Source organism: Primulina eburnea, chromosome 9, assembly GCF_022965805.1.
Source record: "Primulina eburnea isolate SZY01 chromosome 9, ASM2296580v1, whole genome shotgun sequence".
Lineage (NCBI taxonomy): Eukaryota > Viridiplantae > Streptophyta > Magnoliopsida > Lamiales > Gesneriaceae > Primulina > Primulina eburnea.
This window is the reverse complement of record NC_133109.1, coordinates 4373734-4395889: the sequence shown is the minus strand read 5'-3', so window position 1 is coordinate 4395889 and position 22156 is coordinate 4373734. Positions and strand designations below refer to the sequence as shown.

At 35.9% G+C, this 22156-nt stretch overlaps 2 protein-coding genes across 2 annotated transcripts; one reads left to right on the top strand and one right to left on the bottom strand.

Annotated features, from left to right (window-relative positions):
• Positions 1–935: 935 nt before the first annotated feature.
• On the bottom strand, positions 936–2653 carry LOC140841150 (uncharacterized). The gene has a single exon (XM_073208363.1). It carries the CDS (start codon positions 2063–2065, stop codon positions 1139–1141), a length of 927 nt encoding a protein of 308 aa, XP_073064464.1. The 5' UTR covers positions 2066–2653; the 3' UTR covers positions 936–1138.
• A 2791-nt stretch (positions 2654–5444) lies between these two features.
• LOC140841149 (mediator of RNA polymerase II transcription subunit 6) lies at positions 5445–9338 on the top strand. Its single transcript, XM_073208362.1, has 5 exons — positions 5445–5800; positions 6311–6485; positions 7653–7722; positions 8215–8324; positions 8862–9338. The coding sequence occupies exons 1-5, from the start codon at positions 5535–5537 to the stop codon at positions 9018–9020; spliced, it is 780 nt and encodes a 259-aa protein (XP_073064463.1). The 5' UTR covers positions 5445–5534; the 3' UTR covers positions 9021–9338.
• Positions 9339–22156: the final 12818 nt, after the last annotated feature.

Here is a 22156-nt window from a genome sequence, read left to right as displayed (position 1 = left end):
TATGACTTGCATGATGGGCTTGTCTTATATCTCTCTGCAAGTGATCGACTTCTAACTTTCTCAGGGGCAAAACGGTAATTTCACTCTCTTGTCGTACGGTCTCGACTCCATTTATTATTTTTAAAATATGTTAAATTGCATATGCTATTACGATCAAAGAAGTTATATTGCATTATATGACTAGCAATGAGGCTGTCTCTCGGATCTTTACGTGAGAAGAGATTGACTCTAACCACGAGGGGCAATATGGTAAATTCACTTGTTGACCAAATAATTTTATGCTTTTATTTGGATTGTAAATATTTGACATAATTAAATTTATTTTTATACTCTATTTTATTGTGTGATTTTCTGTTCATATTCCTTAGCTAGCACTTTATGTGAAAATTCATGTTTTGAACAAATTAAGCAAAATTTTATTTCAAAAGCTCAAATGAGCACAAGTGTCAATTCATCTTAAATCATAGCCCAACTAAATGGGCTGGGCCAAGACAGATAATTTTGCGGGCTACAGTTTCATCAACTGGGCCCGTGTTCTCTGTAAAACGAAATAAATCTTAGAGACGCACAAACATTTTTACGCGACGAAAATATTTTTTGATAAATATTTCTATTAAAGTAGAACTCGAACATGTTCAAATATATATTTGAGTCCGAAGAGTGAGTACAAATTATTTTGTTTGAAATTTTAAGTGGAGCTAACTCAAACTCAAATTAGTTTGTTTTTTGATTTTTTAACACAAAATTCAAGTTCGAGCTCGAATGTGAAAGAATGGCCAATTGGCCATCATTCATCTTGATTCGATTCGTTTGTCTGCCAATTTCTAACATCATGAGCTGTTCATTTTCCTAAATGTCAAGTACTGGCTAATGATGGAACATTAATGAGATCCATCATGTATAATCTTTCCTGCAGAATATGGGACTAGCTAGGATATGATAATTTTGACACAGTTTAGATATTCTATTGAATCCAGATGATTGAATGGCAAATTCCAGCAACAAAATTCAAGAACATGACAGAACATGAATTAGCAACAAAGAGGGGTGCAATTCTGAGAAATCCCATCACACACACATATATCTCATCTTTTCAGCTTAAACTGCAACTTTTTTCCCAAATTTTCAAGCATCGATATCACTCAATCTTCCAAGCATAGAGAAAAAGACAGAACTGTGAGGCCTTAGAATAGCTGACAGTTGAATAATACCTGCTATTTCCACTACAATCACTCTCGTCGGATCGACTATTATCCTCTTTATCCCCGTCATCGAGTGCCCCCGGCTTGAAGATGAACAACCCATGGTTCAATCCAGGATCACTAAACAACCACGCATGCACATCCCAAAACACTTGGACCGGCTGCTTGTTGACTTGCACAGTCTGATTACCCCTGAATTTCCATTGCAAGTTCCTTATGTGTATCAACACAATCCCATCTATGCTAATCCACATTTCGGGATCTCTAGACCCTAAGGTCGAGCTTTCCACAACAATATCATGGTCATGTTTCCTCTGATCGAATCTTGCCCTTGTGGAGAAAGACTTCTTGCCAAAAACATGCTCTTTCTTGTAAAACATCAAAGCATCGACAAGGGCTGGTCTCGATTTGGTTCTTTTGTATGCCTTCTTCTTGTAGTCTCCTAATAATAAGACCACTTCTTCTTCCGACACTAAGGCCACGTAAAAATCCGTACAGGGCTCAGGGCTGCCTGAAAACTTTGCTGATCTTATATCCCAATACACCTCTAATTGGTTTCCATCAACCTCAAAGGTCTTGTAACCTTTCTTGGCCCAAAAATGCCAAGGTTTCAGGTCAACTTTGCACGTGTAAACACGATCATGCTCCACACTATCGACAGATATGGTTAAAGAGTGGTTCATGAGATTCTTGCTCCACAATACCATTACATTGCGCCAAAAACCTGCTATATGTGCTTGATATGCGCACGTGACTGTACTTTGAGCGGTTTTATGCGTCACCGGATCATCTGTTAATCTCTGAGCCAACGGTTGTTGCGACGAGGACACGGATTGAGACCTCGTGGTAACATGGTAAGCCATTGGGTCAAATTATCAAACAACAGAACACAAACTTAACGACGGAAAAGAGGGACTGCTGCGTTTTTAAAGAATTCAAATCGAATAAAAAAAATCGACAAGTCTGGTGATGGATGCCAACACGTTCTTCATCGGGAACATTTCACAAACATGAAGAGAGCATCCATTCCAACCTCAGGGAATACCAATTCCAGAGGATTTCGCGGTTAAATTTATGAAACACGTATCATAATATGTACACAGAAACACCAAAATGAACCATGAAATTAAAGTTGAACGTGAAAAAAGATAGGATCTTTGACATCAAGATCCATGCGAATGACGATAAAATATATGTATGTACACAAAAATCAACTAGGCATGACGAGCAAAACAAAAATGAACATGAAACAATTCTATCTTTTCAGAAAAAGAACGATAAAAATTTTAAAACGTAAATTTTTCTCGTAGAATTGTTAGTGGAGGGAGCATGGAAAATTGAGAGATCAAATTAAATTTGTGGAGGAAAAATATTTCGTTGACCAAGCTTTTGAGAAAGAGGTCTCCCTTTAAAAAAGGGGGAAATATTAGAATGATATGTGGAGTTTGAAATCTTTCGAGCATTAATTCCATAAATAGGATTATTGAACAAACTTTTTTCAAAATAAATAAATAATTAGTTAGAGTAGGTCTCTGAGAAGGTCTCATGAATTTTTATCTGTAAGACATGTCAACCCTACCGATATTTACAATAAAAAGTAATACTCTTAGCTGCCATGGATTGCCTCAATGACCGAACCTGAAGAATTTCTGAGCAAGCACCCATATTCCATGCGAGGATGATCACAAAACACCGCAGCAAAAACATTACACTTAAGAAAAGGTTCCAGAGGTGTGCACCAATGCAGATGGTTCAGCTGACTTAAAGGGATAGAGGGCTGTCAGCCCTATGATGTGCCGCAAGCCATTTTGATCGAAGATCCACAGCATAAGAAAAGATCAAGACTGGTTGGCTGCACTTCCTTAACATCATTACGATTTTTCTAGATGCTCCAAAACAAATTCTCAAAGTGGACGATATCATATCATTCTAGAGATATGTGAGTTCAACTGTTCAACAAATGGCATCAGAGCTATTGTCGAGTTCAGGGACGTAGCCATGAATTTTTTTTATCCTGGGCTGAGATGCATACCATAATCATATAATTGTTGTCCTAAAAAATGAAAAGTAAGCCATTCATCAACGGAATAGGCTGAAAGAAATGGGCTAAAGTGGCCTAAAAAAATAGGCTGACAGAAATGGGCTAAAGTGGGCTCAAAAAATTTACTAAGAAGGCTAAAATTTAAAAAAAAAAAAAAACCCAATACATATTACTACTTTGGGCCAAAATTTAGCTGAAAGAAATGGGCTAAAGTGGGCTCAAAAAATTTACTAAGAATACTAAAATTTAATACAAAAAAAACCCAATATATATTACTGCTTTGGGCCAAAATTTTAGCCTGGGCTGGAGCCCACCCCAGCTTTTGGGGTGGCTCCGTCCCTAGTCGAGTTCGAACCATTGAGTCAAATCCTCAGAGACTTTAACGAAGGAGGGTTGGGGTTCCCAAGACAAGGCTGTGCTCCAAATATTTCACGTAAGGCGTGAGCTCCCAACACATTGGAAAGTAGTGACCTCGAGGATGAATATATGAACGGCCGTGTAACGCTTTTCATTTCTGATACTCTTCTTGTCATTGATTCGATATGGTGGAGCATTCGACTCGGCTCATCCATTTCACCAGGATCGCATCACTTATGTTTGAATTGAAGCATAGCATTGTCAAATCTGATACTCTTCTTGTCATTGAATCGCTTAATTCTCCTAAGCCAGATTCTTCAAGCTTGGGTTTATTAATTGTCGAAGTTCTTAAACTTCTAATTTTGGATCCATCAACGAATCAGGCTACTCATACTCTTACAAGAGAAGTTGTTTCGGTACCTTATATGCTAAGATGAGTTTCTAATTCTTCCTGATTTGGTAAAATATAAATTCTCTTGAATATTCAAAAAAAAAATATAACCTCTTATTTTTCAGTTTTTAACAAAAATAAATATTATTATTGCCTTATATTATAATTATTAAAAAAAATTAGTTATCTTGATCATATATTATATCATTCATTTTCTTTTTATTTTTACATTTAAAATAATACAACTGTAACTGTTAAAAAGCATACTTGAAAGTTGAAAACTCTAGAATTAAAAAATGTAGATGACAATGAGTCGGATTTAGGTAGGATTTTATATCCTCCATCGTAATCCTCATTTATTATATTAATCTTCATCATCATCCCATCGAATACGATTTCATCATCATCTTCATATTCGTCGGGAAGACATGATATACATACATTACTAAAATATCATATTACCACATATAGTTGCATTTTTCACAAATTTGAGTTATTTTGGATAAGCTATAAATATAACTAATTGTGGAAAACAATAAAGAAAAAGATATAAAAATTAACAAATTAAACATTATAGAAAAATATAAAAAATTAGAAATAATTTATCATAATATCATTTTCAAACAAAAATATCATAAACTTTATATTAATAAATTTTTTTTTTCATTTCATCTAATGAATATCATTCAATAAAAGCATTAGGGGTGATCACAGTATGATTTTGCTATTTTTTTTTAAATTCAAACTAAATTGTCATATATAGTCGGTTATTGTTTTAAAAAATAATCGTGATTTTACATGTATAATTAGTTTTACGGTTTCAGGCGATCACATTTGGTTTGCCGTTTTTAATAAAAAATATTAAAACATATATTCAAATTGATTCAAAAACAATAACAATATAATGTATTTCAAATATAAAATATAACTCAAATCGTACCAAGATAAAACTAGATACGACAATAATGAAAAGTCAAAACTAAGTTAATAATTGAACAACACAACACACTCACAACAAAAATGACATTTAGAGAATTTTTTTCATTTTTTTATTTTCAAACTTCAAACAAAATATGTGGAGTAAAAAAATAAATACTTTAATAAAAGACTAATTCTAAAAATAATTAAGAAGAATATGAATTTTTTTTGTATGAATAATAATTTTGAAAAGAGTTGAGATATAGTGAATGACTACTTCTTTAGTTGAATATGTTGTTTATAATTACTATAATATGTCAAATATTATGTCAGACAGTTTAAGCGTGACAGTTCGATGTAATCACAAATCATGTATGCGATGTTTATGATCAATATTTTTAATACCAGTTTTTATAAAATATTAAGAAAACAGGTGCGGTGCAATTCGATTCGAACGGTTAATGAAAAGTTTTGATCAACCTAAACAATTTGATTTCAATTTTACTTTTTATTGGAATCGAAATCGTTGGTATGCATTATTCGAGGAAAAAAAAATCAAATTGGTTCTAGAAAAAAAGAAATAAAATAAAATAAAACAAAATCAGATTAGTCAGGCAATACAGTTATGGCCACTACACCGATGGCTCCTCCGCCGCTGGCGGTGAACCCTAATTCTGATGGTCTAATGACAGCATCGTCGGCAGCTCCAGCTCCTCCCGGAACGGACATGACCGGAATCTGCTTTCGCGATCAGCTGTGGCTCAACACGTATCCACTCGATCGAAACATAGTTTTCGATTACTTCGCACTGTCGCCGTTTTACGATTATTCTTCCAACAATGAGCAGCTTCGCTTACGCTCTATCCACCCTCTCGACATATCTCAACTCTCGTAAGCTACGTTTCGTGGTCAAGCAAATTTTACTCCTATTTGAGGGTTGAGTTTCATTGTAATCAAGTATTTAAATGTGATTTATTTTCTTGTCGTATAAAAAGTTAGCCCAACGTATAATGAGAGAATATAGCGTCTAAATTAAAATTGCAATGGAACTATGTGTAATTTATGAGTTTTCTGCTAAATACGCAACCTTTAAGTACAGAACTAGAGCTCAAATCTCAGTTCCCTGGAGATATCTATTTCATAATTCATATTTCATGGGTATTTGTCCTATTTTTTTATACTTTTTTTTGTTTTATCTGTATTCGGAGCATAATTGCCAATTGCATAGTGGTACTATTTTCAACATTGAGCACCCTAAAGTTAGTGAGATTTGGAAAAGGTCAATGATGATCGTCAATGTGGAAGAAGGATTTAAGCTGAAATTTTTCATTTTACAGTTTTGTTTGTTGTCCATGATGGCTTGAAGTATTGTGTTGTGATCGTGTATTTTTTTGTGTGAAGGAAGATGACGGGGACTGAGTACACACTGAGTGAAGTTTTGGAGCCTAATTTGTTTGTCATTAGAAAGCAAAAGCGCGATGGTCCAGAAAAAGTGACTCCTATGCTAACTTATTACATCTTGGATGGATCAATATACCAAGCACCCCAGCTTTGCAATGTCTTTGCATCTCGAGTGGTCAGTATCTCTTCCACTATTAATATGGTGAACAAAACTAAATGTTATGCTGGTAAGTACTATTTTTGTCATTTTAACATCAAAGCTTAATCTTTAATTTCATCATATCTGCGATATATGTTTTGTCTTGGGTCCTAGATAATTAAGTTGAAAAGCACTATGTAGAAAACACTGCTGCTTTAAGATGATATCTTTTAAATTACTTATCAATCACAGGTTATTCCTGTGTTTTCCTATTGTTTGGATCGCTTTGGAGCCATTTTGATGTTGGGCTTCAATTAAGTCTCGATGTTGTTGGATGGGGAGAAGTTTCCAAGTCTAGATAGAGTTTGTTTTTTTCCTTTATTGATTTTTTTGTTTTTTTTTGGGGAGGGGTGGGGGGGTTGGTATTAAAGAAACTTGAGTTGTTGTTAATTTGACTGAGTGTTTGGTGTTAAGTTTTGTTCTCCAACTGAAGGTTTATTCCTCAATCTCGCTATCTTACACTTTCCGTGCTTGACGTGTCTCTGAGCTGCATTAAATGCATACTGTCATTGATTCAAAGTTTTATATCTGTTAAAGCTTTTTTCTTTTCTCCTTTTTGGTTTTCTATAAGCAACCCCGTCATTTTGTTGTTGATTTTAGTAAAGTTCCTGGAAGTTCACCTGATGATGGCCGAGCACCCTTTTATGATCCTTCTTTACAGTTGGTCCCCTTTCCCTAAAGCCCCACATGCTAAGTTTTTGCTGCTTAATGGTGCATTTTTTTGTCTTTGTAGACGAAATTTAATTTTTTGATTGCCTAGTTTTTCTTTCAATTAGTTTATTTACCCCCACTTTGTGTGCATTTGTATTAAATATTTGCGTCAAGAAGATTTCTTGTGTTCTTAGATTGTCATACGTATTCAATATTTTTGTAAAGATAGTGTTTTTGTTATTGAATTGTTGCAAGGATGGGCATTGCCAAAATAAGAAAAATCTTGTAGGATTGGTTCGGGAAGTGAATTGACGAGCTTGTTAAAACCGAGGTCCAAGATACACTTTTAATCATAATAATATAGATTGCATTGGATGGAAAATCCTTACAGTAGACTTTAGATATCGGGCATATGTGATGTGCAATGTGCTTAAGAATTATTCGATATTCAATTGTTGCCCACATTAGACTAACCTTTATGTGTTTTGATAGGGACGCGCGTTGTACCATATATCAAAGGCTTTTACCACTGCAGCCTCGAAGTTGGAAAAAATTGGTTATGGTAACTTAAAAAATGAACATTCTACATTTTGCTTACCAAATGACAATTTTTTGCTTGTTATCGCTCAGCCATGAAATGAGATTTAAGGAACTGCGTGGGGGACTTTTATATATCTAGAATTGTATTGTGAAAATACCATCACTGTTAGAATGTACACGTGGTGGAAAATTGAAAAATCAAGCAAATTAATTTTTCTCTATTTTTATGATGTTTCATTGAAAAAGTGGCGCTCCTATGCGTGGCATAGGACGTTGAACGTTTCATCACATCTTTACACTCGCTATATTTATGACTTATCAGACAAGTTGATGTTATGGCATAAAAATTGATTTTTATTCAGAAGTACATCTGATTAAACATAGCACAAGCTTCCATAAGTTTGATTCCATCCTTTCCATGGCGCTTCTTGGATTTTTCGACTGCTTGATTTTGTCTCAGTGCTCATAGTGTCCACTTTTTTTTTCTTTTTTCGTTTGATAATTTGGGATGCAGTTGATACTGAAGTTGAGACTACGTCCTCTGAATCAAAGACTGCTAAAGAGACCATTGACTTTAAGGAGCTGAAGCGGCTAGACCATATTCTTGCATCACTTCAACGCAAGGTATCATGAATATCTGAAAAGAAACTGTATGATTTGATCTGCACCCACATTATTTTCAGATAGAATTCATGAAGGTAAACCAAGAGCTTGGGGAACTTGTTATGTCATTACCATTCATATTGTCAATTTCTTTTCATGGTGTTACGCAAGATGATGAACTGCTCATAATATTAGTTCTCTCGAGAGATGTTTTTACTTGGAAGGAAATAGACTGCTTGTCATGTAACCTCGGATCGGTTGCATTTCTAAACAATTCTCGTCAATGCTGGACCTGGGGGATGCAATTTTAACTGGCTCAATTTTCTTTTTTTATTTTTTGCTTCAGTCTTCCAAAAATTGAATTATTCAAATACACTGAAATGTTCCCCTCAAAACTCTTGGGTCCGCCCCTTCGAGCACTTGGATGGAACATGAGAAAACATTCATCTGGCAGTCATCTCAAATCCAAGAAAGATGACTGGGAATTATATTTCATTGTGTTTTGGTTCCAAGACTTGTTGCTGTTAAATCATATTGCTGATATTTGATATTTTGCAGTTGCCACCTGCCCCTCCGCCGCCTCCTTTCCCTGAAGGCTATATTCCTCCAACCACAGAAGGGGAGAAAACACCAGACAACCAGCAAGCAGAGCCACAAATGACAGTTGATCCCATCATCGATCAAGGCCCATCGAAAAGAATGAAACTCGGACAATAGCATTAGCTTCCTTTCATCTTGAACTATAATCAGGAATAATCAACAATTTCACAAAGAAAAATCCGAGCTGTAGCCTTCTCGAGATAGTTTCTTATTTATCATGACCACTTCCCCTTCTACGCTCACACCTTTCATGAACATATAATTGCCGTTGTATGTGACCGTGTGCCCCGCCGTCTCAGTTATATATAGTTTAGGCAATGGATTACAAAACATGTTATAATTTCACGTCATTTTACATTTGCTGATCTATATACCCGTGTTGTAAATATGCAAAATTTGTCCTTCATTTGCATTCACAACATTTGACGTATTTCATTCTCGTGCATTCGTTTTGGCAAACTAGAAACTCGACCGTATCGTGTCAGCCAAATAGCTCAGTGGTAAGAGTGTTGATTTTCAAATCCACTAGTGTTGCACTTGATTAATTTCACCTACATAGATATGGTAATTTATTTCTCCGCATTAGGAGGAAAAAAATATCAAACCCCCATCAAATATATATTGTGGATTGATTCCAAATATTCAAGTGTTTGAATTAGTCAAGCTCTGTTTAGTTTTAAAGAAGGGGGTTTGAGGGTAATTGATTAGGTAACTTCTAGGTGGTTATTTCTCAGCCTTTTTCCATGTAACTTTTGTTCTGTAATCTTGAAAATTGAAATCATAAGTTTTAGAGATTTCAACGAGTGTTTAAGGAGCGAGATGATAAAAAATTAAACCTAAAGATCGCACGTATAACTCTTGTAATGGAAAAATTGAAACTTGTTTTTCTATGTTTTTCGATAAATTTTCCGGAGTAGGTCTCTTGTGAGACGGTTTCACGAATCTTTATTTGTGAGACAAGTCAACTCTACTGATATTCACAATTCACAATAGAAAGTAATATTTTTTCATGGATGACCCAAATAAGAGATATATCTAATAAAATAGGAATGTGAGACAGTCTCTAGTAAATTTTTGTTAATTTTCTTTGTCTGCGCTGTCACACGGAGTCTGCTCTGAAACAAACAAGAATATATGCGTAGTAATTGCTGTCCATTTATGCCTTCTTCTCACCTAATCGACTGTCTTGCCTCAGCACATTAAATAAACAAACAAATGACTACCGTTTCCCGATGGGAGCATGCAATGACTTAATACATATAGACCTCTATAATTGACCAAAATATTTATGTGGCTATTATTAAATTTCTTATTTTTTTTTACATTTTGCTTATTTCCACCGACTTTATTAGGATACGTTACAATCAAACCATATGCATTAATAACATTCAAAAAAAAAAAAAAACCCCATATGCATTAAAAATTGAAAATTGACAATGGATTAGTTTGCTCTAGAACATTGATTGCTATAGCACCTTGCATCCCATTTGATTTGAAATCAAATTGAACGGAACCGAACTGAACTGAACTGAACTGATCCGATCCAATAGGATATGTTATCTTTTATATTCAAAGGGATACAGATTTGAAACCTTGCATGAGGTGAATTGGAAATTGAGCTCCTTATTGTAAATCACATCAAAAAGTGACTAAATGAAATTCAATAGTTACATACAACATACCAGTTGTTGGTTCATTCATTGCATATATATGATCATTGTCCACTCTTGGTCTATCTACGTTGGAGTGCAAAAGCTTCGGGAGAACCTGTTTAGCTAGGTATCCTGGTAATCAATGTCGTCGACGACGATTGTTTGCCTTGTGTTTACTCAAGTCGGGGCCTGGCTAACTTGTGAAATATTTCGCGCTAGCTATTATAGTGTATTCCACCTTAATACTGATTAAATTTTGAACAAGATTATGGTAGGCTTTAGGAGTTTTGTTTAGTTATATGGTTGTAACTTGATCGGTTTTACATTGGTAGATCATGAGTCCAAATCTATGAGGCTACTGATATTTGCATGATGTTACGTAACAAATAATGTATATATAAAAATATTTTGTAATAAATGTAACTTATATTTTTTAAGCAAAAGAAAAAGGGAAAAAAGCAGCATTATACTTCATAGTTTCGAGGGAAAGTCTGCCCTGAGCACTTAAAAATATAGTTTCAAAATATGAACTTGGTAACATTAAAAATTATCATATGATCAGAATGTATTAATAATAATTAAAATAATATATTTATACAAAGTATTAGTAAATCCTGAGCCTAAATGATGCATGGGGGCCTGCAAATATCCAAGAGTATATATATATATATATATATATATATATATATATATATATATATATATATATATATATATATATATATATATATATATATATATATATATATATATATATATATGTATGTATGTATGTATGTATGCCCTTACAAGGAAAGCAATTCATATCAACATTTTAAATGGTGCCACTCATCAAGGTTAAAGAAAAAATTATCACAAGTTAAATATAAGCCAAACAATTTAAAAAGACAAAAACTTATGTGAGACGGTCTCACATGTCATATTTTGTGAGACGGATCTCTTATTTGGGTCATCCATGAAAAAATATTACTTTTTAATTTAAGAGTATTACTTTTTATTGTAAATATCAGTAGGTTTGACCAGTCTCACAGATAATGATTCGTGAGACCATCTCATAAGAGATTCTATTAAAAAATTTGGTAGATGAACACAATAAATTTATGATTAAATTTCAAAAACGACAGTATCATTAATCATTTTCCTTATTTTGCGGCTAATTAATGAATATGGTTATTTTGGGAAATAATTTCAAGAAGTTTAGATAACAATATAAATTTTTTTTTTTGAAAAACTGTCAACATTGTGTTGTACGTGGGTTTTTTTTATATAATTAAATAATTTTTTTTTAAAAAAAAATTATGTGGATGGTGGAGTTTTATTGGCAGATGATGCTAAAATATTTTGTAGTGTCTGCTAATAACGGCAACAAACACTGCTACAGTTTTCCAATTCCCCCAATCAGTTTAATCGTCTTCTCAGATGTCATCGGGTCTATTTTTCCAATTCCTCCAATCAGTTTCACAAGTATTTTTCTTTCTAAAAATTTAAACACACCATTCTATATTTTTTTTATGGATAGAATCGAGGTTCTCCTATACTTTGTTGGTGATATTATAATATCGAGAATAGTTCAATCAAATATAGTGTTTCACATCTGAGATCGACTCGAGTATTACGAACTATTAGTTTATTAGAGTTGGTTTAATTTGTGAATAAAAAATTAAACATCGATCAAAAGAAGTTTACTATCAAATTGTCCATAAAATACTCATTCATAGAGAAATTTTCTTGGAATGAAATACATATCAACATTGTTAGTGAATTTTTTTTTAAATTTATAATAATGCATTGTCAAAATATGTAGATGTTGCATTTGTACGTGGAAACATATCAACTGGCGATGATTTCGGGGGATATGAACATAATCATACATTACACACATCACCGAAAGTGGTTCTAATAACCATCCCGATACTTCTACGTACGACGATTTTCATTATCTAGAATCATATATTCCACAAGTCAATTAAGAATTAAGCAATATATATTTGGAGTATGGAGGGGACCAAGGCCAATCCTAGCAATTTTTGGATCCGAGTCTAATTTTTTTAAAAAAATTCTCTCACCGTGTGTTCATATTTTTTAGTTTCAAAACAATTTTTTCGAATTAAATCAATATAATAAAATTAATATAAAAAATAAACGAATAAAAAGATCAAACATGTCCAAAATGATAACTAAATAAAATCACCTTATATAGCAGATTTATACATTTCGCCAAACAGATTGTAGATGTAATGCTCGAGATTTTGATTCTATTAATCTGATATGATTTATTGATCATGAATTGATGTGATTATATCCGGGCTATCCCGAGACCAGATTGAGCAATGCATATAAAGTACACAAGTGGTGGACAGAACTAGTGGCGCCCGAGCGGTAGTGTTTGACCGCCCGAGCGCCATTGTGCAACAAGTGTATGCTTCGGACAGAAGATGTGGTGCCCGAGCGGTAGTTTTTGACCGCCCGAGAGCCAAGGAATAATCGGGAGGCAAAACACCTCGCGTCCGAGCGGAAATATATGACCGCCCGAGCGCCAACCGAGATTCAAGAAAAAATGACACGTTGCTGAAACATGCAACTTAGGATATATATATATATATATATATATATATATATATATATATATATTTATATATATATATATACATATTTACGTTTGTTTCTTTCAGTAGAAAGAAGAGAAAAGAATCGAGAAAAGTTCCTGTATATGTGTTGAAAATCCTTACGCCTTTTGTGAGAAATCCGTCCGTCCGAATGGTAATCTGACTTCAGTACTGTAATCCTATCAACGTAGGCTACAACTTGACGTAAGTTTGCTACGTTTTGACATGCTTTGAAATTATGTCATTGTCAGAATTCAATATGATTCATATATGATGTTCTTGATATGTTAGACATCGTAGAATCGAAGTCAGATCAAGAAACAGACTGATTATGGAATTGTTATGAATTTTCAGATGTATATTAGTTGTTATCGGACAGATTTGAATTACGATTGGATTACGGATTGTATTGGATATGGGTTATGGATTGTAACTGTTATCTGGTGATGTTGTATTGACTGAGATATTGAAATTGTACCGTTATGTCGTTGTTTTTGAAGTAAATCCAGATTGATAAGATTGATAGTGATTTGAAAGATATATTGACATGAGATTATTGATATTGTCATTGCCAGACAGACTTCGAATTCAGAACTTTGACTGTGCTGGAAACCGACGAAAGAAAGATATGTGTCAATGTGGTATTAGGAGACCGACTTGAATCAGTTTGGACTTGAGTTTCCCTAAATCACATACTTTATTTTATTGCATTGATATTTACATGTATTTGATTGATATACTTGTTCTCTTGATATATAGATAGCATGTATTAGATTACTTGTTCTCTTGATATATAGACAGCAGGTATTAGTCGAGTAATCTTGTAACAGAAGTGCCTGATAGTGGCGGAATCGTCACGGGCACATTGCACGATGTTACATGATAGTGTATTGGCGATAGAGCCAAAGTCTGTCACCGAAGGATTGGCTATCGATGTGGATAGAATTTGAGTTTCTTCTATTAGTGTTGATCGATATCGTATCGGTGTGGATAGAATTGGAGCTTCTTCTATTACTGGTGATCAATATTATATCGGTGTGGATAGAATTGATATTATATCGGTGTGGATAGAATTAGAGTTCCTTCTATTACTGGTGATCGATACCATATCGGTGTGGATATAATCAGACTTTTTTCTATTTCTGGTGATCGATACCATATCGATGTGGATAGAATCGGTATTTCTTCTATTACTGTTGATCGATATGGAATGCCAACTTCTGGAAACCGGGATCCCTAGACTAGGATTGAGTCTAGTCTAAATTGTGTAGCTACGAGTATTGTCGACAGTTTGATATTAATTATGTTTCAGATTTTGATACATATTGATGTACCTGTTACATGCTTTATATTTGTTTATATGATTGAATGTTTCGTTGATTTATACTGGGATTTATTCTCACCGGAGTTATCCGGCTGTTGTCTTGTCTGTATGTGTACATGACAACAGGTGAGACAGGTTCAGGGTCACGGAGATAAAGAGAGATCGTGATTAGAGTGGAGGTTCCGGACTTGGATTAGAGATAGGGTTGGACACTTGACATTAGCTGTTAAACCTTAGTAGAACGAATGTATGTTATACATGACTTATACTTTTATATACTGAGATGTATATATGTTTTTATGTCACTACCTTCCGCATTGTTTAAAAAAAATAAAATTTTAGACCCTGTTTATTATAATTGATTAATTAGTCTCAATGATGATTAAGAACATGATTAGCGTCTGGGTCTCCACAACAGGTGGTATCAGAGCGATAGATCCTTTAGATTGAGATAGAAGCTAGTGAGCGGGGTAGATTGAGTTTCTTTCCTGCTTTTGATTGCTAGCATGATTTCCTGCTTTAATACATGTTTGCCTGAATATCTGATTTTGATATGGTATTGTGTATTATTTAGAATGGATCAGATGTAAGATGCTCCGAGGAGGATTTAAACAGGATTTTTGTTGGGATTTCTAACTCTTTTGATTATCAGATATGCCTCCGAGAAGAGTACCTGAACAGGGTAGCACTTCAAATCCTCCGATGGATGTCACAGTCACTCCAATGGAAACTTTGCTGAAGAGGTTTCAGTCATTTCATCCACCGAATTTGAAGGGTACGGAGAATTCCGTGGAGTGTGAAAGTTGGCTGGACAATATTGAGATGTTGTTCGAATCTTTGGAGTATACTGATGAACGGAGGGTGAAATTGATCGGACACCAGTTGCATGACGTTGCCAATAACTGGTGGATCACAACGAAACGAGCATTGGAACAACGAGGTACGACCATTACCTGGAATGTGTTTAGAACTGAATTTTATCAACGGTTCTTTCCAGTTTCATATAGGATAGACAAGGGAGCCGAGTTCGCCAACTTGAGACATGACCAACTAAATATCGAGGAATACGTGGCCAAGTTCTCTACTCTGCTCCGATTTGCTCCTCATGTGGCTGAACATGATGAGATCGTTGCGGATCAGTTCATAAATGACCTAAATCTTTAAATCTTTACTTTGGTGAATACCGATAGGCCAAACATTTTCACTCATGCCTTGAACAGAGCCAAGGGAGCTGAAGCCGGTCTGATGAGACAGAAAGAGGCTTCGTTTGTGGCTTCATCACCGAGATCACAGATGCCTCCACCAGCCCCTCGATTTGAGAGCAGCAGTGGTAGTGGGAAGAAAGACTTCCTGAAAGCTAAGGGGAAGAAATCCAAGAAAGCTGAAAGTAGCTCATCCAGTTTGAGTGGCTCTAGACAGACTGGTCAGAGCCAGGGTTATACAGGACCATACTGTAGCACTTGTGGAGGGAAGCATTCCACCGAGCAGTGCCGAGGAGTGTTTGGCAGCTGCCGCATCTGCAAACAGCAGGGACATTTTGCCCAAGTATGTCCATAGAGAGGTGCCCAGGGATCCCAGGCAGCTGAGTTGTAACGTCTGAAAAATCATCCACGTAAACCACATGCATGCAAAATTATTTTAATTGCTTAATTATTTTATTTAATTGGTTTTAGATACTAGGATGGTATTTATTATATGATTAAATATGAGATTGTATGATTAAATGATTATGTGACATGTTTTCATGAAATTAAGGATTTTACCCGAATATTCGATAATAGGCTGGGAAAAGGAGACCGAGGACGACCAAGACAAGAATATGTATTTTTAATTAAATAATGGTAAGGCTTCCTAATATGATTTAAAAATGATATAATTTTCTTAAAAATGTTGGAGTTCGAATTATTTTACGAATCGAGCTCGATTTTTCCCGGGAAGCCGGTTTTGGGAAAATAAGGAGTTTTAAAATATCAAATATATTATTTTTGAGAAACTAATTTTATAAACTTTTATGTTTTAATTAATTAATTGTTATTGGGCTCAATTTAATGATTTAAAGAAGGCCCAATTACCCTTAATCATACAAGCCCAAACCAAAGCCCATTTAACTTGTTAATTAATTATAAATATGCTACCTAGGTCCTTGAAACCTAATTTTTCACCTACACCAGCCGTGAAACACACACCACACACAAAATTCAGATTTTCGAAATTTAGGAGGAAAGAAAAGCTTGTGTTCTTCGTCGTCCGGTCGTCCAACGTCGCACCCTCGCCGAAGATCGAATAATCGAGCGTTATAAACGCAAAGGCACGTTTCCTAAACTCTTTTAACATCATACAAATCATAATATGCTTGATTTAATTGTTTATACATGAAAAATATGTGGGTTCGATTATTTTACGGTACATTGCGTATTTTCAAAGTTTTAACGATTTCGCGCTAAATTTGAAAATGTTTTTGAATCCAACGAGTGCGCTGCCAAAGGATGATAAAAATATGAATATATTAGGGACAAAAAAATAATAAATTAATCAAAAGAACATGCTGGAACCGTGGGAGAATTTCAGAATTTGAACCGTGGGTTTTGTTGGGTTTGTCAAGGTGCAAGTTTCGGTTCTTATGCATGGGGCTATGTGGCTCGACCAGGGCTGGTTCAGGGGCAGGGGTGGTCTCGGTCTAGGGCTGGGTTGAGTCCTAGGGCGGCTAGGGTTCGAGCTTGGGGCTGGGGAAGAGTCCTCGCTGCTTAGGAGACTTCCCGTAGGGTGGTGGAGTGTTGGCCGAGAATTCCAGGGGTTGTGGCTCGGTTTGGGCTGGGCTAGGTGGTCTATCAGGGTCCCAGGGAGATGGTCCAAGGTTGGGGCAGGGGCTGGAGTGGCTCGGACCGCTGATGGCTCGAACAAACATGGAGGAAGCAACTCGCGCACAGGGAGAGCATTCTTGCGCGGCTGCTGTCTTCTGATCCAGGGGGCTCGCTGCTGGGGCTGGGTGGCTCAGGTTAGGTTCATCAGGGTCCTATGGTCATGGGAAGGGGTCGGGCCAGGGGTTGGTGCGGCTGGGTTCGCTGCTGGCTCGGCTGGAAGTGGAAACGTGAGGGATGTTCTTGTAGCGCGCAGCTTGGGTCTTTTGGATTCAGGTGGCTCGCTGGTGGGTTCTATGCATTGGGCTGGTATGGGTATAGTATGGGCGTGGTCTAGGCTTGGTGAGGGTCGGTGCTGGTAGATGGTTAGGGGCTGTAAGGTTCCTAGAAAGGGTAGGAGTCCTAGTGCACCACTACTCTTCACACGCACACACACATGCAATATGGTGCAGATTGCAGCAGGATTTTCGAGTGTTAAGGGGCTGGTCTAGGGCTTGGGCTTGGTCAGTAAGGTCCCTAGGTGGGTTGGCTAGGTTTTGGCTCAAGGTGGCTCGGGCGTGGCTCGAGCAAATTGGGAGATGGCTCGGTAGGTTCGTTAACGTGTCAAAAACGAGATTTTAAGAACAAAAATTGAATCCATGGGTCCACGGGGGTGGCTTATGACTTGGAAGGGTAGAATAAATACTAAAGATGCTACGTTTAAAATTTGGGGTCAAAATAACGCGTTTTGGGTTTAATCGGGATTTAATCGCAGCACGGAACGCTAATTCACGAGCTAATTAAAACACCTAGTTTTAAGCTTTATAAAATTATGAAAAATTAGGTTTAAGCTTAAATAATTATTAAAAGTTTAAGTTTTTAATTTGGGAATTTTATATTAAGGTTTGGTTTAATTCGGGATTAAAACGCTTTAATATGTCTTATTTAAATATTAATTTAAAAGTCATCGATTTAAGCCAAATAAAAATATAAGAAAATTCAAGTAAGCTTAAATAATTATTTAGAATAATACCATGTCATTAAAAGTGAGAAAAATATAAATTAGAGAATTTTTACGTCCAGGGGCAAAACGGTCTTTTTACACATACGAAAATACGAAAAACGCTTGGCAGCGTCCCGAAGGATAATAATGCATGTAAAATGATATTTTATGATTTATTATGATGATTTCGATGGTAATATGTATTTTTACGATTTATGGTAAAGTTGTGCAATTTATACTGTCTAAAATGCTAGTTTCTGAAAGCTGTCGTATTTTATGATTTTTAAAGAAAAGGAAAAATATTTTGAGGGATGTGAATTGACTGTGACAAAAGATATGAGTTATGATATATGATTTTGTGGGGATAACGTGAGGGGAAAAGGCCCCAGAGGGAACTCATTTACGGGAAAAGGCCCCAGAGGGAACCCATGTTTGGGAGAAGGCCCCCGAGGGAACCCGTCTATGGGAAAAGGCCCCCGAGGGAACCCCAACGATCGTATTTCCACGGTGGAGCCTAGTGCACACCCCCATGGGCCATGTGGAGCTAAGACTGCAATCGACCAAAGGATAAAAGCTAGTCACTTTCAAGGATCAAACTTCACCCAAAATGATATATGATTAAAAGCTTATGATAAAAATGATTTCTATGATATATGATTTATGATGATGATTAAAGCTATTATTAAATGATTTTTTTAAGGATTTATTAATGCTTAAAGTTATTTTAAAATAATTTCACTATTTATGATTTTGTTATGCTCAGATGATTTTTAATGGTTTATTTATGTTCAAAATATTATTTTAAATAAAAATATGATTTTTAAAGGTATGTGTATGTATATGTATTATTTGTTATCCATGTTTAGAACGTGTTGAGTCTTTAGACTCACTAGATTTGTATGATGCAGGATTTTATGATTTTGGAGGCGGTGACGATTGAGTCGATCGAGTGCAGCAGTACACACCCGAGGGCCTTTATGTTTCCGCACTAGCTAGATAGATTTATGATATAAAGATTTTGATAATGATTTTTATTAGAGATATTTTTATGCTTTATTTTTATCGTTAGCCGATCTTTTCGAATGTCGATTTAGGAATTTCGGTTAGCCGATGAGTTAGGATTTTAATTCATGCTCTTGAGATTTAAATTGATAAATTATTATGATTCATGATTATGTTAAATTATTTTATTCAGTAATTTAGAATTTATGATTTAAGATTATAAAAAAAAAAATCGAGGTCGTTTCATGAGTCATCTGGATCAGTGGCTCAAACAGGTAGACGACCAGCAGCTGTTCATTTTTTTCAGCTAGCACCGTCTACCCAGACACAGCAGAGGCCAGGAGGAAGCCAGACAGTGGGCCAGCCTCCTAGACAGCAGGCCTGAGTGTTTGCTTTGACCGAGGAGCAGGCACAGGGTGCACTTGACGATGTTGTAGCAGGTAACTGTTTTATTTCTGGTTATCCTGCATACGTATTGATTGATACCGGTGCATCACATACATTTATTTCTGAGAGGTTTGCATTGAGTCATGCATTACCTATTGAGTTATTGTCTGCAGTAGTGTCTGTCTCTTCCCCGTTAGGAACAGGTTTGATATCGATGAAATCTGTGAAATCTTGTATACTGCAGTACGATGGACATACGATTGAGTTAGACTGTATTGTGCTTGGTTTATCTGATTTTGATAGTATTATCGGTATCGATATCTTAAACAAGTACCGAGCTACAGTTTATTATTTTCACAAGATAGTAAGATTCAGACCTGAGATGGCTGAGGAGTGGAAATTTTATGGGAAGGGTTCTCGAGCCAGAATTCCTTTGATATCTGCAATGAATATGACTCGATTATTGCAGAGAGAAGAGGATGGATTCCTGCTATATACAGTGGATTTACTGAAATCGAGCTCATCATTGACGGACTTGCCAGCGGTGAGTGAGTTTGCTGATGTCTTTCCAGATGAGATTCCTGGATTGCCTCCGATTCGCGAGATAGACTTCAGCATTGAATTGATGCCAGGAACAATTCTGATTTTTAGAGCTCCTTACAGGATGGTATCAATTGAGTTGAAAGAACAGTTGGAGGATTTACTAGCCAAGGGGTATATTAGACCGAGCGTTTCTCTTTGTGGTGCTCCAGTACTGTTCGTAAGGAAGAAGGATGGGTCAATGAGACTCTGTATTGATTACCGGCAACTGAATAAGACAACGGTAAAGAATAAATATCTTTTGCCTCGGATTGATGATTTGTTTGACCAGTTGCAGGGTTTTTCGGTGTATTCCAAGATTGATTTGAGATCTGGATACCATCAACTGAAAGTCATGGATTCTGATATCTCAAAGACGACATTCAGGACCAGGTATGGACACTATGAATTTATTGTCTTGCCATTTGGTTTGACGAATGCACTGGCGGTATTTATGGGTTTGATGAACCGAGTTTTTAAGAAATATCTCGATGATTTTGTGATTATTTTCATCGATGATATTTTGATTTATTCAAAGAATTTGATGGAGCATGCTGAACATTTGAGAACGGTGTTGAGAATACTGAGGGATGAGAAATTGTATGCTAAACTGTCGAAAAGCGAGTTTTGGTTAAAACAAGTGGTGTTTTTGGGTCACAGTATATCTGTTGATCATAGTAAGGTTGAAGCCGTGATTTCTTGGTCGAGACCGATTTCTGTACCAGAAATTCACAGTTTTATGGGTTTGGCAGGATATTATCGACGCTTTATCAAAGATTTTTCGAGTATTGCCAAGCCAATTACTCAGCTAACTCAGAAAAATGCTCCGTTTGTCTGGTCTGAAGAATGTGAGACCAGTTTTCTCGAACTGAAGAAAAGATTGACCAGTGCTCCGGTGTTGACTATCCCGTCAGGTACTGGTGACTTTGTTGTTTATTGTGATGCATCTCACCGAGGATTGGGTTGTGTTTTGATGCAGCGGGGGCATGTGATCGCTTATGCCTCAAGAGAGCTGAAACCCCATGAAACTCGATATCCAATTCATGATCTTGAATTGGCAGCCATAGTATTTGCATTTAAGATATGGCGACATTATCTGTACGGTGAGAAATTCGAAATATATTTTGATCATAAAAGTTTGAAATATCTATTTTCACAATCAGAGTTGAATATGAGATATCGAAGATGGCTTGATTTATTAAAAGATTTCGATTGCGAAATCAAATACTATCCGGGGAAATCCAATGCAGCGGCAGATGCACTAAGTCGAAAGATATGTTCTCTATCCTTATCGACTATGGGAGTCTCGAATTTGATAGAAGACTGCTGTTTGTCTGAATTAATATTTGAGACAGATCAGAGACCTATGAGATTATATACTATTCATGCTGAACCAAAGCTGATTTTGAAAATTAAAGCGTCTCAGAGAGGTGATCGGAATATACAGAAGTCGATTGCTATAATCAAAGCTGGACATCGATCGGAATATCAAATTCGAAACGGGATCTTGTATGTGAATAACCATATGGTTGTGCCAAATGTGTCGGAGTTGAGACAGCATATACTGACAGAAGTGCACAACAGTCATTTTAGCGTTCATCCTAGTGGCAGGAAGATGTATAATGATTTGAAGACACAATACTGGTGGAAACAAATGAAAACTGATATTGCTACATTTGTATCCAAGTGTCTGAATTGCCAACAAGTGAAGGCTGAAAGAAAGAAACCAGGAGGATTATTATATAGTTTGTCCATTCCTGAATGGAAATTGGATCACATTTCTATGGATTTTGTGACACAGTTACCACGTTCCTCCAAAGGTTTTGATGCGATTTGGGTCGTGATTGATCGATTGACCAAATC